Raw genomic sequence first — 22,989 nt, forward strand, 5'->3', positions numbered from 1 at the left:
CCCTGTCATCAAGCACGTTGCATAGCTTCACATGGTTTTTTATGTACTTGAACTCTGCCATTGTCAGGTAACAATATGTACCACAGCCTGTCAGCCCACAAGAACTCTTATCAGGCGTATTATTCTCCATACAGAGTGATGTACTGTGAGAGTTGTGTGCGACTTTGTTGCTTCTTCAACACATAACAAGGAGGTCATTGTGAATGGTAAGACTGCTCACAGTGGCTCTTCTCACCTCACATTAAATTCACAATCTATTTGCTCCATTAACCAAAGTTGATGGTGAGTCCTCTCACCAATGCACTGTTGCCCACAGTAGTCAACTTGAGTGACAGAGGTTTTCTTCAAATCAACATACCAGCAATTCAATCTCAACACTGCAACACATGAGAAACTTGGTGCCTCTGGTATTTAAAGGATCAAATGTTTCATGTACAGAGCACCCACAGTGACGGAACGAGCCCATATCAAGTGGCTCACCCAACTCATGACTGACTGCTGTGTGAATAGTCAGTATGGGGTAGATGACATGACAGGCCAAACTATTCGATTGGCCATGGCAGCAGAAGAACTCTGGCTCAAATGTAATATCTGTCTTCATCTCTAATTCAATCACCCACAACTGTAGTTTGTGAATAAATGATTATACAGGAGAACTACAGTACACTAAATATCAATTTGTAGCCCTTGTTGGGTCAAAATGTGACAACTCTTACGAGTGTGCTGCATGTGCGAGTCCAACCTGCAAGCATTGGGGAAATTACATGGTAAGAAGCCTCTAGAGTAACTCTGGTCTGTTGCTACTGTTTTTGGGGTTTGTGATTTAAGGGGAGTCTTGTGGCCTTTTACTAAACATTGCTTGTTTTAATTAACTCCCTCGTTGGTTTCCATGTTGTCCAACTAGTGATTTGTGATCAGGTCTAAGTCAGCGTCCATAGTACTTCACACAATAACCGCACACCTCTGTGTTTCACCAATTGTGATTTATGTTATACAGTACGTACAAGTAAGACAAACAAAAGTAATAGAAAAATGATTGAATTTTCTTAAGCTACACTGGTCTTTCAAGAACTAAAATTTTTCTGAATTCCAGAAAAAGATATCTCATTAACAGAAAAATAAATAATATATTAAAACAGGAACACAAACCAGTTCCAGTGTGAAGTCAACATAGTCTAATAGCAGAACATACAATGGCCATCATCAGCACATCAACCTACCTTTGTTTGGCAGCTGTCTAGCATGTCGTGGATGTCACGGAGTCGTTCTTCACTCTGGTATTGCACCTTCTCCTCCATGTCGGCCAGCGCCTGTTTCAGGTTCTCCACTTCATTCTGGTGCAGCTCAGTGAGGTCGTTGACTTGCTCCTCCAGACGCTCACTGCGGAAGCGTTCCTCTGTCAATGCCTGGCTCAGGAAACTCACCTCCTGCTGCAGTGACTGCTGTAGGCATTGAGGAAAGAAATGTTGCATTTTGCAAGTAGTTTGAGTCCTAGCATAGCTGGCAAACAAGTGTACAGCAATCGATGAGTGCCAACACAATGAATTTGCATCGCCTTCCACTCACTCAATTCTGTCAAATAACTCTCAAGGTTTAGAGACAAAACTATTTTTACTCATCCTAGCATAGGTGGCATGATCTTATAATGTTATATACGAACGCTGGTCAAACGACTGCATCAAAGGAACCAAACTGCTTTGTCATCAGTTCCTTGTTCCTGTTAAAACAATCCCACAATGGAAAGAATAAAACAAATGAGATGTACAAGGTGTGACTGGAAAGTTTTAAGAATGGGCTTGTAATTGTACAATGGTGGTACTTACACGCTACTGTGATGCATCTCTTTCAAAATAGTCCCCTTCTGACTGAACACACTGACTCCAATGGTGTTTCCACTTTTGGAAACATTCTCGAAATTTTTTTCCTGAAGTGGTTAAGAACGCTCTCTGTATTTGCCTGGGTGTCTTCAATCAAGTCAAATTGTTTCCCTTTCAGTGAAAATTTCAGTTTAGGAAACAGGTAGAAGTCCGCATGGGCCAAATCAGGTGAATATGGCAGCTATGGAAGCACAGGAATTTTGAATTTGGTCAAAAATTCAACAATGGAGAAGACACAATGAGCCTGAGCATTGTCACGGCTTAGCACCCAACTCCTATCTTTCTATAATGCAGGTCTTTTCTTCTGCACCTTTTCACGCAAACACTCAAGGACACATTTGTAGTATTCCTTGTTAATTGTCTGTCCCCCAGGAGTGAATTCATGATGCACAATACCAGTAGAATTGAAAAAAATCACCAACATTGTCTTCACCATCGACCAACTTTGCCGTGCTTTTTTCAGTCGTGGTGTATCTGGGGTCTTCCACTGCGAACACCGCACTTCAGTTTCAGGATCATATCCATATATCCACGATTCGTCACCTGTAATTACCCTGTTTAACAAATCTGGGTCATTTTTAGCCTGATTAATCAGTTCTTGGCACACTTCAAGTCAGTATTGGTATTGGCTCTGGTCACTTGACAGCACTTTTGGAATGAATTTTAGGGACACTCGAGGCATGTTCAGATCTTCAGTTAAAATTGACTTAACAGCATAGAAACTTAAGTTCATCAGCCATCTATCTAATTGTAAGTCAGTCAGTCATGAACTTTCACAAGATTTTCATTTGTTTTTGAGGTGGAAGGATGGGCGGACTGTGGTTCATCTTCAAATGATTCATGGCCATTTTGAAATCTGTTGAACCAGACAAAAACATTTGACTGGCTCATACAATTATCTCCATAAGCTGTTTTCAATAGTTCTTAAGTCTCAGAAGCTGATTTCTTGGTTTTAAAACAAAATTTCAAATAAACTTGTTGCTCCATTTTTACGTCCATTTTCACTCAGACAGAACCTAGCAACAAGCCCTAACAGACCCGCACTCAACCAGCTGTCACAACTAACTGAATAAAGGAAATGCAATTTCCTGTCAAGAGGGCATTCAAGGACAAGGCAATGACACACTCCCTAACCTCCGGGTACCTGCCCGCCAAACCAGTAAGCAGTAGCTGATCCACTCTTAAAACTTTCCAATCACACCTCATACAGCACAATACCGAAAGTAAGGAAAAATCACAAGCACAACGGAAAGGCAACAAACACTACAAGGAACAAAAGAGGACAAGAAAACCACAAAGAGATGCAAAAAACAGGTAGAAGAGATTAAAACAAGAAAGCAGATTACCATGGCTGGCTGACCATGAGAATAAAAAGGAGAAGCCAGCCACTCTGAAACACATTAAAACCTCCAGCCTAAAAGCACTAGGGTGGTGGACACAGAGGGACAAAGGATATGCACTAAAACTTAAAGAGAATAATAAAACCCACCCTCACGAATAAAACATAAAACTAGATCAGCCGATGAGGCTCTGTTCAGCTAAAATTAATGGCAACGAGTCCGGTAACCGAAGATTTTGTCGCACGGCAGCCAAAGCAGGACAGCGCAACAGAATATGGGCCACTGTCAACCGGGCGTCACACCGACACTGAGGTGGGTCTTCAAGGCACAGGAGATAGCCGTGGGTGACCCAAGAGTGGCCAACACGGAGCCGGCAGAGAACCATATAGTCCCTGCGAGAGGCACTCGTGGAGGACTTCCACACATTCATAGTCTCCTTAATAGCATTCAGTTTACTGTGCATACTGTTATGCCATTCCATCTCCCAAACCCAAAAAACCCTGCAGCGTAATAAGGAACACAGGTCAGTTACAGGAATGCTGATCTCCGTAAGTGGTTTCCGCGTACCCTGTTTGGCTAGCCTGTCAGCAAGTTTAATGCCTGTGGCCTCCACCAGGACGCTGGTCACTGGATTTGTCTTAAAAGCTCCCATCACTAGTCAAACGCCACAGTGGTGCACTGGGTTGAGTAAACGCAACACTGAGGGCACCGCCGAACCATAAATCAGACTCCCATAGTCAATTGAACAAAGGCTCTGTAGAGCTGCAGCAGCGTAGAGCGATCTGCACCGAAGTTGGTGTTGCTCAGACAGCAGAGCGCATTGAGGTGCTGCCACCATTTCCACTTAAGCTGACGAAGATGAGGGAGCCAAGTCAATTCTGCTTCGAAAACTAGTCCTAAGAATCAATATGTCTCCACTACAGTGAGTGGATCATCATTAAGATAAAGTTCTGGTTCAGGATGAACAGTATGACGCTGACAGCAGTGCATGACACACAACTTTGCGGCTGAAACCTGGAAGCCGTGAGCTAGAGCCCATGACTGTGCCTTGTGGATGGCTCCCTGTAGGTGCCGCTCTGCAACACCAGTACTAGAGGAGCAGTACGAAATGCAGAAGTTGTCTGCATACAGAGAAGGTGATACCGATGGCCCTACAGCTGCTGCTAGACCATTAATGGCCACTAAAAACAGAGCTACAGTCAATATGGAGTCCTGCGGGACCCTATTCTCCTGGACGTGGGGGGGCTATGGGAGGCACCAACTTTGACACGGAAAGTACGGAGCGACAGGAAATTTTGGATAAAAATTGGGGTTGGGTCCCGGAGACTTCACTCATATAATGAGTCAAGGATATGATGTTGCCAGAACATGTTGTAAGCTTTTCATACGGCTAAAAAGATGGCAACCAGGTGCTGGATCTGAAAAAGGCTGTGCTGATGGCGAACTCGAGGGACACAAGATTATCAGTGGTAGAGTGACCCTGGTGGAAACCGCTCAGAAATGGAGTCTGTAGGCCATGTGACTCCAGGAGCCAACACAACCACCAGCTCACTGTATGTTCTAGCAGCTTACAAAGAACGTTGGTGAGGCTAATGGGCTGATAGCTATCCACATCAAGCGTGTTTTTACTAGGTTTGAGCACTGGAATGATGGTGCTCTCCTGCCATTGCGATGGAAAGACGCCATCGCACCAGATCCGGTTGAAGATGATGATGAAATGTCGCTTGTAGTTGGATGGGAGAGGGTTAACTGTGGTGTGTAATGAACAAAGGACCTTCCCTTCCATCCGCTGTTTGAGAGTGCTTAAGGCCAGGGGATAGTTCTCCAATGTAGAGGCTCGAGCATAGTGCTCAGCAATCATGTTTGCATCGGTAGATAACATGCCATTTATGTTAACGCCAGGGACACCTGTTGGGGTCTAATACCCAAAAACATGTCTGATCTTCATTCAGACTTGGGAAGGTGATGTATGGCCCCCCTATGCTTGAGATGTACCGGTCCCAGCACTCTCTTCCCGTCTTTTTATAAGCTGGTGAATGCGGGCACAGAGCGGTTTAAAAGCTATTAGATGCTCCAGGGAAGGGTGCCACTTGTGTCACTGTAGAGCCCGCCTACGATCTTTAATGGCCTCAGCAATTTCCGGCGACCACCAAGGTACTGTCTTTCGCCGGGGGCACCCTAAGGAACAGAGGATCGCATTTTCCGCTGCAGAAATGATTGTCCTGGCGACTCACTCAACCATCACATCGATGTTACCATGTGGGGGAGATTAAACCGTGACGGCAGAGGTTAAAGATTCCAGTCTGCCTTGCTTGAAGCCCATCTGGGTAGGTGTCCATGGGCATGATGCCAGGGCAATGACAGGAAGATGGGGAAGTGGTCACTACCACACAAGTCAACGTGGGATCTCCGGTTGACAGATGGGAGAAGTCCTGGGCTGCAGAGTGATAAATAAATAGCTGAGTAAGTACCATGAGTGACACTTAGGTGTGTGGTGGCCCCAGCATTTAGGAGGCAGAGGTCAAACTGAGACAGTAAATTTTTGACATCTCTACCTCTGCCAGTAAGCATGGTACCAACCCACAAGGGGTTATGGGTGTTAAAATCAGCAAAAGTAGGAAAGGTTTAGGGAGTTGATGAATCAAGGCAGCCAATACGTTCAGGGCTACTGCTCCATCTGGAGGAAGATATACGCTGCAGACAGTTATTTCCTGTGTCGTCCTTATCCTGACAGCCACAGCTTCAAGACGAGTTTGAAGGGGCACAGGTTCACTACATACAGAGTTCAGGACAGACACAAACTCCATCTGATACTATTATATTCACTATGGTTCTTGTAATATCCCTTACAGCTGCGAAGGGCAGGGCTTTGCATTGCCAGGAACCAGGTTTCCTGGAGGGCAATGCAGAAAGCAGGTGTAAAGCTTAACAGTTGCCTTAGCTCAGCTAGGTGGAAGGGGGAAAAAAAACCACCGCAATTCTACTGGAGGATTATGTTACTGTGAGGCAGGGAAGGCATGAAACACTCACGGAGGCAGGTTACGCCTCAGGATCACCTGCTGCCACTGACTGAGTATCTGTGCGATCAATATCCATTGTGTCTGAGGACCCAGTGATATCTAGGTCCTCAGCAGACACCAGAATCTCCACTTAACCCTCAGAAGCAGAGCTTGTAGGTAGCGATGGTGTGCATGGGGGTCTTTTTGTTTTTTGGTTTCTCTCGCTGCTCCTTAGGTTTTTCTGGCTGGGAGGGCTTCACCGATTCAGTCTTGGGGACTGAGGAGGACTGTGAAGAACTATGACCAACTACATGTAGATGCTACAACCACTGGCAAGTGTCTGCTTTACTACTGGTATGAACCTGGGAAGGGAGTGACCCAAGGGACCACTTCCTAGCGAAATTGAGCCAAAGAAGACTTACACTTCTCCAGCTGAGAAGTGGGGACCGATGTCACCGATGATTTGGGGGGGGGGGGGGGGAGGGGGGGGGTTGCTCCCAAAGTAGGTGGTGCAGGAGCAACAGGAATAGGCCTACCACCTTCCAGGAGGCAGGTGGAGTCTTATGGCTCTGAGAGCTGACGGGAATTGGCGGTAGTGATATGGCTATTATTGTTCAGGTAGTGGTGGCATAAGATGATGTCATAGGCACAGGATGTAGTCTCTCAAATTTCCTCTTAGCCTCAGTGTAGGTCAGTCGGTCCAGGGTCTTGTATTCCGTAATTTTCCTCTCTTTCTGGAAAATCCTGCAGTCTGGCGAGCAAGGTGAATGATGTTCCGCGCAGTTGACACAGATGGGAGGCGGGGCACATGGAGTATTGGGATGTGATGGGCACCTTCAATCTCGACGTGTGAGGCTGGAAGTACAGCGGGAAGACATATGGCCGAACTTCCAGCACTTAAAGCACCGCATCGGGGGAGGGATATAGGGCTTGACGTCACAGCGGTAGACCATCACCTTGACCTTCTCAGGTAATGTATCACCAAAATGAAATCACTGGTGGCAAACTGATTATCCCAGACTCCAATGAACACGCTGAACGAATTTAACACCTCGCCACTCCAAATTGGCGCACTGCTCATCATCAGACTGCACAAGAATGTCCCTGTGGAATATACACTACTGGCCATTAAAATTGCTTCACCACGAAGATGACATGCTACAGATGTGAAATTTAACAGACAGGAAGAAGATGCTGTGATACACAAATGATTAGCTTTTCAGAGCATTCACACAAGGTTGGTGCCAGTGGTGACACCTACAACGTCATGACATCAGGAAAGTTTCCAAACGATTTCTCATACACAAACAGCAGTTGACTGTCTTTGCCTGGTGAAACGCTGTTGTGATGCCTCGTGTAAGGAGGAGAAATGTGTACCATCACGTTTCCGACTTTGATAAAGGTCGGATTGTAGCCTATCGCGATTGCGGTTTATCGTATCATGACATTGCTGCTCGCGTGGGTCGAGATCCAATGACTGTTAGCAGAATATGGATTCGGCGGGTTCACGAGGGTAATACGGAACGCCCTGCTGGATCCCAACGGCCTTGTATTACTAGTAGTCAAGATGGCAGGCATCTTATCCACATGGCAGTAACAGATTGTGCAGCCACATCTCGATCCCTGAGTCAACAGATGGGGACATTTGCAAGACAACAACCATCTGCACGAACAGTTCGACGATGGTTGCGGCAGCAAGGACTATCAGCTCAGAGACCATGACTGCGGGTACCCTTGACGCTGCATCACAGACAGGAGCGCCTGCGATGATGTACTCAACGACGAACCTGGGTGCATGAATGGCAAAACGTCATTTTTTTTTCCGGATGAATCCAGGTTATGCTTACAGCATCATGATGGTCACATCCATGTTTGGCGACATCGCAGTGAACGCACATTGGAAGCATTACTCGTCATCACCATACCAGTGTATCACCCGGCGTGATGGTATGGGGTGCCATTGGTTACACGTCTCTGTCACCTCTTGTTCGCATTGACGGCACTTTGAACAGTGGACGTTACATTTCAGATGTGTTACAACCCGTGGCTCTACCCTTCATTCGATCCCTGCGAAACCCTACATTTCATTTCAGCAGGATAATGCACGACCGCATGTTGCAGGTCCTGTACGGGCCTTTCTGGATACAGAAAATGTCCGACTGCTGCCCTGGCCAGCAAATTCTCCAGATCTCTCACCAATTGAAAACGTCCGGTCAATGGTGGCCAAGCAACTGGCTCGTCACAATACGCCAGTCAGTACTCTTGATGAACTGTGGTATCGTGTTGAAGCTGCATGGGCAGCTGTACCTGTACACACCATCCAAGCTGTGTTTGACTCAGTGCCCAGGCGTATCAAAGCCGTTATTACGGCCAGAGGTGGTTGTTCTGGGTACTGATTTCTCAGGATCTATGCACTCAAATTGTGTGAAAATGTAATCATGTCAGTTCTAGTATATTTGTCCAATGAATACCTGTTTTTCATCTGCATTTCTTCTTGGTGTACGAATTTTAATGTCCAGTAGTGTAATACCCTGGACCATATTTAAGCTCTTATGGGGTGTGATGGAAACAGAAACATCCCCCAGATTGTCACAGGTGAGTAATGCCTCTGACTGGGCAGAGGATGCTGTTTTTATCAAGACTGACCTGGATCGCATTTTGGACAATCTCTCCACCTCCCCAAACTTGTCCTCTAAATGCTCCCATTAAGATTCCCCATCAGCTCATATATATGAGGTACCGGGGCAAATAAGGTTCGCTGCCATCCTTATCCTTAGCCTTGCCTTCTTCCCATGGTGTGGCCAGGGAGGGAACTATTTGGTATCATACTTCTTCGCATTGAAGTTAGACCTTGACCGCTTAGAGAGTGCTGGTGTTGGACCACCAGCAAGAGATGATGTAGTACACTTCATGGCGTGTCATCCACCCTGATGCCAACCACTCTGACCAGGGGCCCTCCCCATGGGCGCCACCCTGCCTCAGCCAAGTCCACCTGGCAGGATGGCCATTGCCGGGAGTTCCGATGTCCCCGGGTGATGGGCACCTACTCCTTGGCATACACGGGGAGTTAACAGTGCAAGATTCAGCATACTGGCTACTGTGCGGGATTTGAGGTGCAAAGAAGTCCATGGTCATTGTTGGTACACAAAACAATGCTGCATAGTGGATGGAGGAAAACGCACCCAGGAAGATGGAGAATGAGCGGGACTGAAGGATGCTGAAGGACGCAATGCACGATGGACACGCTGCACCTTGTAAGGCGCTCTTCCCCAATTGGCTCGCTCTTCAGGAAAATTTGGAAAAATGGAGGTCAAACCCAACAGGGGACCATCACAAAGGCTGAAACATGTGAGACTCCTTTTAGTCGCCTCTTACGGCAGTCAGGAATACCTCGGGCCTATTATAATCCCCGCACCCGCAAGGAGACATTTGACATTCTACTGCACAAAGTCTGAGTGTAACAATTTTTTTTGTGTTTTTACTCCTTGGCTTGTTCTTACTCTCCTTTTTATGTTCTGTTACGTACACCATCTCGTTCTTGTGGTGGTTGATTAAACACAAAGATTCTAGGTGTAACTTTGCTTTTCCCCTTTCACAACTTAACTTCACTTACTATGGACCCACAGGTTAAGGAAGGTAAGCATGGGATTTGGGCATCTATGTCTGAGGTGGCAGTACCCAATACCTACTACTACTACTACTACTACTATTATTATTATTCCATCATCATGCAACCATTTACTGCTGCTATCATCTGGTCCAATGAAGTCAATGAGGCAGGTATAGAGTGCTATTTAAGAAGATTACGACTTCCTTGGGCAATATCTCTAAGGGTATGTCTGGCAGGTGGGTTAATTGAGAGTAATTGGTGTTCAGAACAATGGTTCTGGTGATGGTGGCAGGTAACCTGGAAGGGCCCTTGGCAATATGAAATGAATTTTTAGTTTTCGCCTTTGGCATGTAAGGGTTAGATAACCTTACCCACTATCCGAAGTGGTAACTAGACAATTCTGCCTTCTCATTGTGGGTGTCTTCCTGTCTTTATGCAGCCTTCATCTTTTTGTCCTAAAACCAGATATGTTTTAACTTTTTAGCAAAATCTCGAATGGAAGATGTATCTCCTCCCACAGTAAGTTGGAATAATCCAAAAGGAGATCACATGTTTTGGCCAAAAACAACCTCGTAGAAGGATAACCCCATGTTTTTGTTGATTTTCAAGTTATATATGGCACGACAAATTGTAGAAGGGCATTCCAATTATTGCAGCTACTATTTACATCATAACTCAACATTTTCCCCACTGTCCTGTAAACTTTCAGTTCTGCTGTTCACTTGCAGCTGTAGTGCACTAGTTTGTAACTTCTTTATGCACAATAATAGGCATAACTGCTTCAATAGCTAATACATAAAGTTAGTGCCTGGGTCCATTACTTTAGTATCTGGTGTTCCAAATTACAACAACTGGTTAACCATAGCATGCACCAATGTTTCCATATGAGAAATGGAGGCAGGGCGTGGGAGGAGGTGTTGGGGAAGGGTGGTTGACAGCTGGTACGAAGAGGTAGAGGGTACAGAGGATAATGTTGTGGCACCAGTGAGCTACAGGCAGAGGGTGTTGTGTGCAGCACACAATCACGTAGAGGAGTGGATTGGGAGGACAAATGTAGACCAGAGGAAGAGGCGGCCATGGACAGGATGGTGTTAGTACAGGAGAAGTGAAGTTAGGCTTACAGGGCACAATTGGAGGTGGGAGTGGGACAGGGGCTAGTGGAGTTTGCGATCATATGATACAGGGCCAAAGGATGTGTTGCATGGACAAATCTTATCTACATATGTCAGAGAAGATGGTGCAAAGGGGGGGGGAATCCAGATAGCACAGGTTGTGAAGCAGCCACTGAAACAGAATATGTTGTGCTGAGAAACCTGCACTGTCAATGGTGGTCAACTCTGCTCTTTACCATAGTTTGGTAGTGGCCATCAATTTGGTTGGAAAACTGGTTGGTGGTCACACACAAACAAAATGCTGTGCAGAAATTACAGCGGAGCTGTTGTATAATAAGACTTCTTTCATAAATTTAAGCTACATTTAATTTTTTTTATAAATAATTTATTATTTCATGAGTTTTCCATCATTGCGATGCAACTGAGTTTCTTTTAGTGCTTACAAGCAATTATAACAGAAAGCCTGAAACAATAACTATTCTTACAGGAATTCAGTAGCCAAAAAGCAATTTGTGGATAGTGGAGAGAGAAAAAAGATGACAAAAATACCTTTAATGTTTCCAGCTCTTCACGAAGCCGCTCACAGTCTTCGCCACGCTCATGTAGCTCTTGTAGTATAGATTCCAGATTAGAATATGAAATCTGTGGAGTGTGGTGCGCTGCAGGCTGATGGGGAGGAGGAGACTGTGGCAACTGGTTGCCACCTCCTGCAGGTAAGCTCTCACTGGTCACAGAGCTGCACTCTGAATTTTCATCTGAAGGAAAGCGCAACGATGAGGCATGTGTGGATGTTAAACTGCATCCACCAGGTAGAGTTGCACTCCCATGGTGTGCTTTCTCATCCTCCACTGAGCTCCCGTCACCATTTCCTGTATGCACACAAATATTCAGACTGATACAATGAAATCTTTCTGATCAGTTCAATGTACTGATTGACTGTTATTACTTTCATAAATGTAAGACTTGTTTCATATCAGTCTTGACACGATTACAGCAAGGCATCCTCCATAAATGTAATCATCCTTTCCCACAGAGACTGCAGCTGAACATTTACTGAATTGTTTGATTTTATATATAGCATATTTCAGTGAAATGGGTGTCTAGCAATGGCAGCAACATTGTACCATGTTATGCTTTGAATAAAGAAGCTGTCTGGATTCTCAGCTGCAATTGAAAATAGATCAGCAAGGGCAGGTGTTATTTTTCTTTGCAGAGAGGATACAAATGGAGAAGGAACAAAGATATTTTTAGAATACTGATAACTATAATATGTAGGCAAAACTATTACACACAATCCCCCCCCCCCCCCCACTCTCTCTCTCTCTCTCTCTCTCTCTCTCTCTCTCATCTGAGTTATATGTACAGTTCCCCAGAAATCTCTGATGTAATCATTTTAAGAAGCTTGTGACACTAAATACTAACTACAGCTTCAAAATATACGAGAGTGAGTCAAATGAAAACCTTAAATTTGTAATGGAAAATTTAAATTTCGCGCCGTTATCCTGTAAGTTGGTAAGTGTGCTACAAACAGCGTGCAGAATGGCCTGTACATGGCAGCATAGTGCAGATGCACACATACCATCGCAGTATCAGTATAAAGATGGCCGCCCCACTTGCGACTTGCACCAGGGAAGAACAATGTTCTGTTATTCGGTTTTCGTGTAGTGAAGGTGTGAAACCTATTGAAATTCATTGACGAATGAAGGTTCAGTACGGTGATGCATGTTTGTCACAGCAGAAAGTCTACAAATGGAGTAGGAAGTTCGCAAATGGTTTGGCTTCAGTGGAAGATGCTCCTTGTCAAGGTCAGGCACAAGTTGTGACTCCACAGAACATTGCAGCAGTTGAAGCCATAGTGAAGGAAAACTGCCAAATGACACTGAATGACATTGCAGCATGTTTACAGATTAGCCGTGGATCAGCACACCACATTGTGCACGATGTGCTCCAGTTTCACAAGGTGTCTGCAAGATGGGTGTCACAGCAGCTGACTTCTGAAATGAGAGGACGACGAGTTGATGCTTGTGAAGCACTTCTTCGGCGCTTTGAACGAAAAGGTGATTGCTTCCTTGCAAGAATCGTTACTGGGGACAAAACCTGGGTTCACTTCCACCAACCAGAAACGAAGAGAGCAAGCAAGGAATGACACCATTCCTCATCACCAAACCCAAAGAAGTTTCGAGCAGAACCATCAGCAGGGAAGGTTATGCTGACTCTCTTTTGGGAAGAAAAAGGCATCATTTTGGAGCATTACATGTCTAGAGGGACCACAGTCACCAGTGTATCACACACAGATCTCCTAAAAAATCATCTGCAGCCTGCAATCAAATCAAAGCGGCGTGGATTGCTGTCAGCAGCAGGTGTCCTTTTGCAACATGACAATGCAAGGACCCACACTGCCCGTACAACAGTTGCAACAATTACAGACCTGCATTTTGCATGTCTTCCTCGTCCACCATACTCACCAGACCCTCCCCAAGTGATTTCCATACGCCTGGACCACTCGAAGATGCAATGGGAGGAAAGAAGTTCTGTTCTGATAAAGAGGTACGCCACGCGGTACATGAGTGGTTGCGTGGACTATCAAAAGAATTTTTTTCTAAAGGAATTTATGCTCTTTGTAAGTGCTGGAGGACTTGCATTGAGCATTGAGGAGATTATGTTGAAAAGTTATACAGCTTTGTACCACTTCTGCACAGTAAATAATATTTTTAAAAAAATATTTAAGGTTTTCATTTGATTCACTCTTGTATTTGTTGCACTATAAGCTGAAGCACTATGAAATAACAAGATGTATTGTTGTTGTGATGGTGGTCTCAGTCCTAAGACTGCTCTCTATGCTACTCTACCCTATGCCAGCCTCATCATCTCCAAATAACTATTGCAATCTATATCCTTCCAAAGCTACTTACTGCTTTCGTCTCTTGGTCTCCCTCGACCATTTGTACCCAACATGCTTCCCTCCATTACTAAATTGGTGATCCCTTGATGTCTCAGAATGTGACTTACAAAACAACCCCTTCTTCTAGTCAGGTTGTGCCACAAATTTCTTTTCTCCCTAATTCTATTCAGTACCTCCTCATTACTCATGTGAACTACCCATCTAATCTTCAGCATCTTTCTGTAGCACCACATTTCAAAATTTTCTATTCTCTTCCTGTCTAAACCGTTTATCATCCATGTTTCACTTCTATACACGGCTACACTCCATACAAACACTTTCAGAAAAAAACTTCCTGAGCCTTAAATCTACATACTTGATGTTAACAAAGTTTTCTTCTTCAGCAACACTTTCTCTGCCATTGCCAGTCTACATTTTATATCCTCTCTACTTCAACCATCATCAGTTATTTTGCTGCCCAAATAGCTAAACTCATCTGCTGCTTTAAGTGTCTCATTTCCTAATGTTATTCCCTCATCAACACCTGATTTAATTTGACTACATTCTATTATCTTCAATTTGCTTTTTTTGATGTTCATCCTATATCACCCTTTCAAGACACTACTCATTCCATTCAACTGCTCTTCCAAGTCCTTTGTTGTATCTGACAGAATTACAATGTCATCAGCAAACCTCATAGAGTTTTTATTTCTTTTTCCTGGACTTTAATTCCTACTCCAAATTTGTTTCCACAACTGCTTGCTCGGTATACAGATTGAACAACAACAATGATAGGCTACAACACTCTCTCACTTCGTTCTCGACCACTGCTTCCCTTTGGTGTCCCTCTACTCTTTCTAAAACCTTGCCTTCTAGTTTATCTCCCTTGGATAGATCCTCTATATACTCCTTCCACCTTTCAGCTTGCCCTTCTTTTTTTAGTACCAGTTTCCCATCTGAGCTTTTGATATTTATACAGCTGCTTCCCTTTTCTCCAAAGGCCTCTTCGTTTTCCTGTACACGGTATCTACCTTCCCCCTTGTGAAATATGCTTCTAAATCCTTACATTTGTCCTCCATCCAGCCTTGCTTTGCAATTTTGCACTTCCTGTCAATCTCATCTTTTAAATATTTTTATTCTCTTTCACTTGCTTCATTTGATATAACTTTATATTTTCTCTTCTCATCAATTAAATTCAATACCTCTTGTGTTATCCAAGGATTTTTACTACGCCTTATATTATTACCTACCTGTTCCTCTGCTGCCTTCACTATTTCATCTATTCAAGCTACCCATTTGTCTTCTGCTGAATTCCTTTCTACTGTTCTAGTCAATAGATCCATAACACTTCCTCTGAAAATCTCAACAACCTCTGGTTATTTCAACTTATCCAGGTCCCACCTCCTTAATTTCCTATATTTTTCCAATTACTTCAGTTTCAATCTACAGTCTATAACCAATAAATTGTGGTCAGAGTGCCAATCTGCCATAGAAATGTCAAAATTTAAAATCTGCTTCCTAATACTCTGTCTTACTGTTATATAATCAATCTGAAAGCTTCTGGAGTCTCCAGGCCTCTTCCACATATACAACCTCGTTTACAATTCGGTCTGTGCTAAATTCTACTAGGCCACTTTCTCTTTCATTCCTTTCTCCGAGTACATATTCACCTACTATTTTTCTTTGTCTTCCTTTTCCTAATATTGCGTTCCATTCTCCCATTACAATTAAATTTACACCTCCTTTAACTACCTGAATAATTTATTTTATCTCATTATACATTTCTTCAATCTCTTCATCATCTGTGGAGCTAGTTAGCCTGTAAACGTGTACTTCTGTGTTAGGTTTGGGCTTCATGTCTACCTTGCCTATGATAATGCATTCACTGTGCTGTTCATAGTAGCTTACCACATTCTTATTTTATTATTAATTATTAAACCCACCCCTGCATCACCAGTATTTGATTTTGTGGCCTTTCCCTTTCTAAATTTTCTAACCTACCTACCTACCTACCTGATTAAGTGCTCTAACATTCCACTCTCCAATCTGCAGAATGCCAGTTTTGTATCTCCTGATGATCACGTAAGATGTATTGTGATCACAATATAAGAAGCATGATAATGGTTTTCAGAAGCCTAAAACTTTGGTACAGAAAGGTGTGAAGCATTCCAGTATTAAAACATTTAATTCATTGCTGAATAACATCAGAAGTCTACTTACAAACAATGCATTACTTAAAAATAAAATAAAGATGTATTTACTTGATAAAACTTTTTATGTGGAATTTTCAATATTTTGTTTTATTTACTGTTTTACAACATGTGCTCATACTTGTATGTCTTCTTTTGTCCCACTTTGCTTCTGTTTTGTTCTGGTTTGATGTTTTTATTTTCCCTACAACTCTTTAAATTAACTGCACTTTCCCTTGTTAAATATTTTATGTAATTTGTACATTCTTTGACTTATTCCACATCCTTGCTTCAAATGAATATGCATGTCATTAAAATAAATAAATCTTCCCCTTTCTACCACTACGAATATAAACTGTTTCATTCTTATTGCTTTATTACTTCACCCATTTGCTACTGAGGCACTGAGTTCTCTTATGTGTTTTTATTCATGACAGTACAGATTACTTTTCCTGTGCAATGTACAAAATGTATGAAAAACAGCTCTATTGTGCCAATGAAATGGTTTTGCATTCTGATGGGGGTATCAGATATTAGAACGCATATCACTGTACTTCTTCCCAGTACCTCATGAAATTATGGAGTACACATGAATATTTGCTGACTGTGAGCTCACATTCTCTGTAAAGTATAATTTTTTTCTGCCACTGAGATTAATAGCCAAAGAAGGCTTTCCTTTTACTGTAAATAAACACACAAAATTTCCTTTATAGATATTCCTATCTTTGTCTTACATTACAATTTTTGGCTTCTATGACTGCTGATAGTACCACGGAACCTACTCCCTGATGTATCTGCATATGTCCTATCACCCTGTTCCTTCTCCTTGTTACTGTTTTCCACAAATATCATTCCTCCATGACTAAGCAGAGAACCTCTTCATTTCTTATCTGATCAGTGCACTCATTTTTCACCATTCTTCTGTAACACCACATCTTAAATGCTTCCATTCTTTTTCTCTGGTTTTTACACAGTCCATTATTCACGATCATATATTTTCAGAAATTTATTCCTCAAATAAAGGCCAATGTTTGATACTTTTAGGTTTCTTTTAGCAAAGAATGTTCTTTGCCTATACTAGTCTGCTTCTAAGATTCTTGCAGTACATCTTGCCTATTATTTTGCTTCTAAGGCAACAGGCAAAGAGGTACTTCCGTGCCCCAATTCTCATGTTAAGTTTATTGCTAATCTCATTTCTGCTGCTCCTCCTTACTTCTGTATTTCTTCAGTTTACTCTCAATCTATAGCATGTGCTCATTAGACTGTTCATTTCACTCAACACATCATGTAATTCTTCTCCCATTTCACTGAAGATGGCAATGTCATCAATGAGTCTTATCATTGGTATCCTTTCGCCCTGAATTTTACTCCCATTCTTGAACATTATATTTTTTTTTATCATTGCTTCTTTGATGCACATGTTGGACAGACTGCATACCTGCTTTATATTATTTTTAATCCAAGGATTTCCGTTTTGGTCTACTATTCTTATTGTTCTCTCTTGGTTTTTCCACATAGCATATATTATTCATATTTGCTTCCACATTACACCTATTTTTCTGAGGGTTTCAAAGATCTTCATTTATACATTATCAAATGTTTTGCTGGTTCCACAAATCTTACGAAAGTATCTAGCCTCTATTATCAAGCACAACATAACAACCACCTTTACCTTTCCTAGACTGAACTGATGGGCACATAACAGTTCACTAATGTTCTTTTCCAATCCTCTGTATTTTATTCTGGTCAGAAACTTTGATGCATGAGCAGTTGTGCTAGCTATGGACATTTCTCAAATTTATCTGCGTTTACTGCCTTTAGGATTGTGTAGATGATACTCTTCCAAAAGTCCAACGACAAGACCCAGTCTAATAGATTCTATACACTAATATGAATAATCATTTGGCTACTACTTTCCCCAATGATTTTAGAAATTCTGAAGGAATGCTGTCTATCCCTTCTGTTTTGTTTAATAGTAAGTTCTACAAAGCTCTGTCAACCTTTATGTCTTTCAAATTAACATTCAATTTTTCTTCTCTCATGTCAATAGGTGATTCCTCTCCCCATCATAGAGGCCTTTAATATACTCTTTTTCACCTCTCCAACCTCTCCTCTCCATTTAACAGTGGAGTTCCATTTGCATTCAGTGTAGCCATTTATGCTTTTAACTTCTCTGAAAGTTATCTGGCCTTTCTTTACGCTAAATTTAACCTTCCGACAACCACTTCCTTTGCAATTTGTTCACATTTTTCTTGAAGCTTTTTTTTTTCTTTAGCTTCCCTGTGTTTCCTATTGATTTAATTCCTAAGTGAGTTATATTACTTTATTCCCTTCTTTCCATGAACTTTTTGTATTTCCTTCTTTTGTTGATAAATTAAAGTTTTTATTGTTATCTGAGGTTTCAGTCACCGGTACCTTCCTTATACAGATATTTTACTATCTTGTTTCTATGATTGCCCTTTTAGATACATCAATTTCCTCCCTCAACTGGACAGTATACTGTGGTATTCATTATTGCAATACCTTCAAGCCTCAGAGTAAGGATGGAATGGTGACTTCAGCACACTGGGAGTTCCTTGAGCTTCTACTTCTCAAGCAATTCTTAAGAATCTAATGAGAAATGGCACAGCGGTGCATGTTGTAGTGCTGACAACAAATGCCAGGGTTGTTATTTGAAGTGAATGCTGATACTACAGAAACACACTCGCAGCTCGCTGTGTTTATGACTCTAATGTCTCAGGTTTCATTTGAATAAAGTTGTGGGGCAAATAAGTAAGGCTACACAAAAACTAAAGTCGTGGAGCCACTATTATTTTACATACTGTATTTACTCGAATCTAAGCCGCACCAGAAAAATGAGACTCGAAATAAAGGAAAAAAAAATTTCCCGAATCTAAGCCGCAGCTGAAATTTGAGACTCGAAATTCAAGGGGAGAGAAAAGTTTTAGGCCATACCTCCAAATCGAAACAAAGTTGGTCCATTGTAATATGAGACGCAATTCAGGTCGAATGAATGACGATACAGCTACAGTAGTTTGGTTCGAGCCGTAAGCTTAGCAGTTAAGCTTTACCAGGTAGCCATTGCTATGCGTCAGGCGCTCCGTCCTTATTTATACGGGTACCCTTCGTTTTTCACGTGCTTCGTCTGGTTTGAATTGATTGCTTATTTTTCTTTGATCTGATAATTGCCGTTCTCTTTGTTATAGGTGTTTTCGTCACTCTAAGCTGAAAATGCATTACTGTACTGTGTCATGCATTGTTTGTCGCATTCCGATAATGAATGTTCACGACCTGTCGCCGCTCGCGGCATGGTTTGCTTTTGTGCGTGCTACCGCCGCTTACAATAAAAAAAAAAAGAGTAATTGTCTCAGTAGCGTAACAATGGCAAGAGACTGCTATTTGTTGTTATTTACACTGCTGCTTTCTTTGATAATGATCAACAAGAACCAAATAATAAACTACGTATGATAGAAGATGTTCTGAACGAGAGTTTAGCGACAATTTTTCTCCGTTTGAAAATCTTTGCAGACGCCTCTTTAGTACATTATTTTCTGCACAGAAATTAGAGTCACCTTAGATTTAAAAATCTAGCCAATTGCCGCGCGCGCTTCATTTCTGGCTGTATCACTATTAGGCATAAGAATAATACGAATATGAACATGACATATGTGTATACTTCCGCGTTTGTGTTGTCTCACTCTAGTTTCGTAGTTTATTAGGCAGACAGGAGTTAAATGAGATAGCAGCAAACACGAAAGAATACGTGGCAAAATGTTTATATTCGTATTATTCTTATGGTGAAGAGAATACTGCATGCGATTCAGAATTCACAAAAGTTCCCATTAGCAACCATCTCTTCTCACAGGTAGAAAAAAAATCAGAACGTAGAATTGGCCATACTGACAAACATCGCAAACGGTCTTGCCAGTCGGATTTTCGTAGTGCATTGAAAGGCTGCTACATTCGAAGATGAACAATACGGAATTTGTATTTACTTCGTTGGATAATGTATGAAAATGCAGTGGTCGAAATTCGGGTCGGAGAAAAAAAGCTCGTCTTCCATCTTTTTTTAAAATTTATTTACTGACGCAGAGGTTTTGGCGCCAGTATTTATCTTTGTGCCTGTAAAGCATGCCTGTGTAGCGCTACATATATTCGACGGCAGAAGTTAGTTGTGGCGGAACCTACCAACATATTTCAGAACTTCCGATTACTTTGCACTCGATTCTAAGCCGCAGGCGGTTTTTTGGATTACAAAAACCGGGAAAAAAAGTGCGGCTTAGATTTGAGTAAATACGGTAGGATGGAGATAATATTTATGGCAAGGTTTGTTCTAAAAAGCTCTGCAACATTTCAAAAACTACAACAGGCATGACCAGACATCTTAAATTTCACAATTTATCGAGCAAATGAACACCAATGTCCATGGGTAAAGATGCTCATTCTTCTAATAATGTGAGTCAGACAAAATACGCAGGTATGTACGTTATTCATCCAAATCACATAAAAAGGGAACTCCACATGAAAGGTTGGACAGTGCCTGCAGCAACTGCTGAAGTTGGATTTTTAAACCAGACTGATAACAAGCAACTCCAAAATCACAACTTTCGACGCTTCAGTACGGTACGATATGTAATTTTATTGGACTAGTTTTTGAGCAAAATTTATTTCCTTGCTGAAGCAGTGCTCTACATCTTTTGTTTCACTTCAAAGAGGGGGCCAAATGACAACAGGAACTAGATATAGCACCAGAGGCCATGATAACAGATGATTTTAAACTTCTCTCTGTAATACACAATGTTGTGTTGCACTGCTGGACCCAAAATACTCAATATCAAAAAATGTGCTACATGACTTAAGGAAATAGCCATACAGAACAAGAGGCTAGAAACTTGGAAATGAAATATTCTACCTGTGTTTCTTTACTGACCAATATTTGGGTCTCACTGAACTGTGAGGCACATATGGCTGTAACGGGTCATTTCGTTAACGGTGACTGACACCTGAAAGCTTTAGCTCTTGAGACGTTCTGTTTCCCAGAAAAACAGACAGTGCTAAATATTAGTCAAGCATTAGATAATGTGATTCCAAAATGGTACACCGAAAACAAAGTTGTAAGCATCACAACTGACAATGCCAATAACATGATATCATTAAACACACAGATTATTCACAGAGACAGCATATATATGCAATAGATTTCCTGTTTAGTACACACCGTCAACTTTGCTGTGAAAAGTTCTTTGAACAGCAACAGTGAACTCCACATTATGAGGGAAAGGCCGGTTATTTTAAAACAATTAGCTATGTTAATGAAAAACTCCTTAAGATCAAGGATCTAATGAAAAAGCTGTATACAAATTAATTCAACAAACAAAACCCAGATGGAACAGTATGTTTCATATGCTACAATGCCTACTGGAGGAAAAGGAATGCATTGCAGCTTGTTTATCATCTGTGTATTCAGGTATTCAGAACCTCACAGCTGATGACTGGTGAATTTTGAATGACTGTGTAAGTGCACTGGAGCCTTTTAAATAGGTAACACATGAAATCTCAACTGAAAACTACACCTCTTTTTTGAAAGCTATTCCAATAATCAGACAGTTAATCCTAACCGTATGCAAAGGAAAGTGGAATACCACGACAGTGCAAGAGTTACAGCAACATCTGCAAAACTCGCTAATAGCTAAGCGAGGATTAATAGGTACAAACAGAGCATATGGATGAATCATGTTTTTGTTTTGTGGGAGATCCTTGTTTATTACAATTCTATCATTTTTGTCTTCCGAGAAATGTATGACTGTTTAAAAAAAAATTCATGAAGGTTGTACACTCGATACCAAAGTAGAAACTTCATCATGTTCAATTCCATGGGAACAATTGCCCCCACAACTATGATGTAATCCAGGACAGAAAGAGGATCAGCACTGGTTGTAATGTCATCTGTCTTTTTATTGCATTGCAAATCTAGATTTCAACTGACAGTGCCACTATTATCAGTGTGTTATAAGTAATCATACAGATTAGAATATGTGTAGTTATAATTATGTTCAATCTAACTCAGGGATGTACAAGTATTAGTCCAACTAATGCTTGGATTAAACTGAGTCTTCCAGCAAACATTTGCATTTAAATCTGTAGAATCATATGTCAGATAATTTGTTTCACGCAACATACATCGATTAAACCGAATGGCACAGTAGCGAAAATGAATATATGCAATGCCATAGGAACTCCTAAGATGACTGGAAAAGCCCTCCCATGAATGAAAACATTTTCTGTGGTTGGAATTATTAACTGTCTGTTCCACAACAAATAAAATACAGCAAGATAAAACCTACAGTTTAGCAAGAAACAATTTTGAACAACCTTTGAGTGCGAGTGGTTCCGTGATTGTGTCAGCTGTTTCCTTTTAGGTGTTGTGGGTAGTAAGAATTTGTGTTGAGAGCCTACCATATAATGTGAAATGGTTGAATAGTAACTGGGAGAATGTATGCACTTCAACATGTCTTAGATGATAAACTGACGAAAGGTAAAAACTCAAAATTGCAGTACTTGTAAATTTAAATAATACTGAGTGGAACACACTCTTTAAAATTGCGAAGGTAGCAGGGATAAAATACGGCATGCTGAAAGGTTACCTACAGCTTCTGCAGAACCCAGGCTACTGTTACAAGAGTCAAAGGACGACAGGCAAGCAGTAGTTGAGAAAGGAGTGATATGCAGTTGTAGCCTATCCTGTATGTTATTCCATCTGAATACTGAGTAAGCAGTAAAAGAAATCAAAGAGAAATTTGTAAAGTGAAGTGAAGAAATAAAAACATTGAGGTTTGCTGAAGACATTCTACTACTATCAGAGGTGGCAGAGGACTTGGAAGATCAGCTGACTGGAATAGATAATAATTTGAAAAGAGGTTGTAAGGTAAATATCACAAAAAGTAAAACAAGGGTAATGGAATACAGAATAATTAAAGCAGG

At 41.7% G+C, this 22,989-nt stretch overlaps 1 protein-coding gene across 6 annotated transcripts in view; it reads right to left on the reverse strand.

Moving 5' to 3' along the window:
- Positions 1-22,989, reverse strand: part of LOC126187357 (transmembrane and coiled-coil domains protein 2) — a 204,529-nt gene that overhangs the window by 23,626 nt on the left and 157,914 nt on the right. For 5 of the 6 annotated variants that reach the window (XM_049928390.1, XM_049928391.1, XM_049928386.1 and 2 more), the window contains 2 exons: positions 11,488-11,807; positions 1,221-1,442 (listed from right to left, as the gene is read on the reverse strand). In XM_049928390.1, coding sequence (XP_049784347.1) covers positions 1,221-1,442; positions 11,488-11,807 — 542 coding nt within the window. The remainder of the gene's footprint in view (positions 1-1,220; positions 1,443-11,487; positions 11,808-22,989) is intronic. The other variant, XM_049928389.1, reaches the window with a different exon arrangement.

The sequence above is a fragment of the Schistocerca cancellata genome, chromosome 5, assembly GCF_023864275.1.
Source record: "Schistocerca cancellata isolate TAMUIC-IGC-003103 chromosome 5, iqSchCanc2.1, whole genome shotgun sequence".
Classification (NCBI taxonomy): Eukaryota; Metazoa; Arthropoda; class Insecta; order Orthoptera; family Acrididae; genus Schistocerca; species Schistocerca cancellata.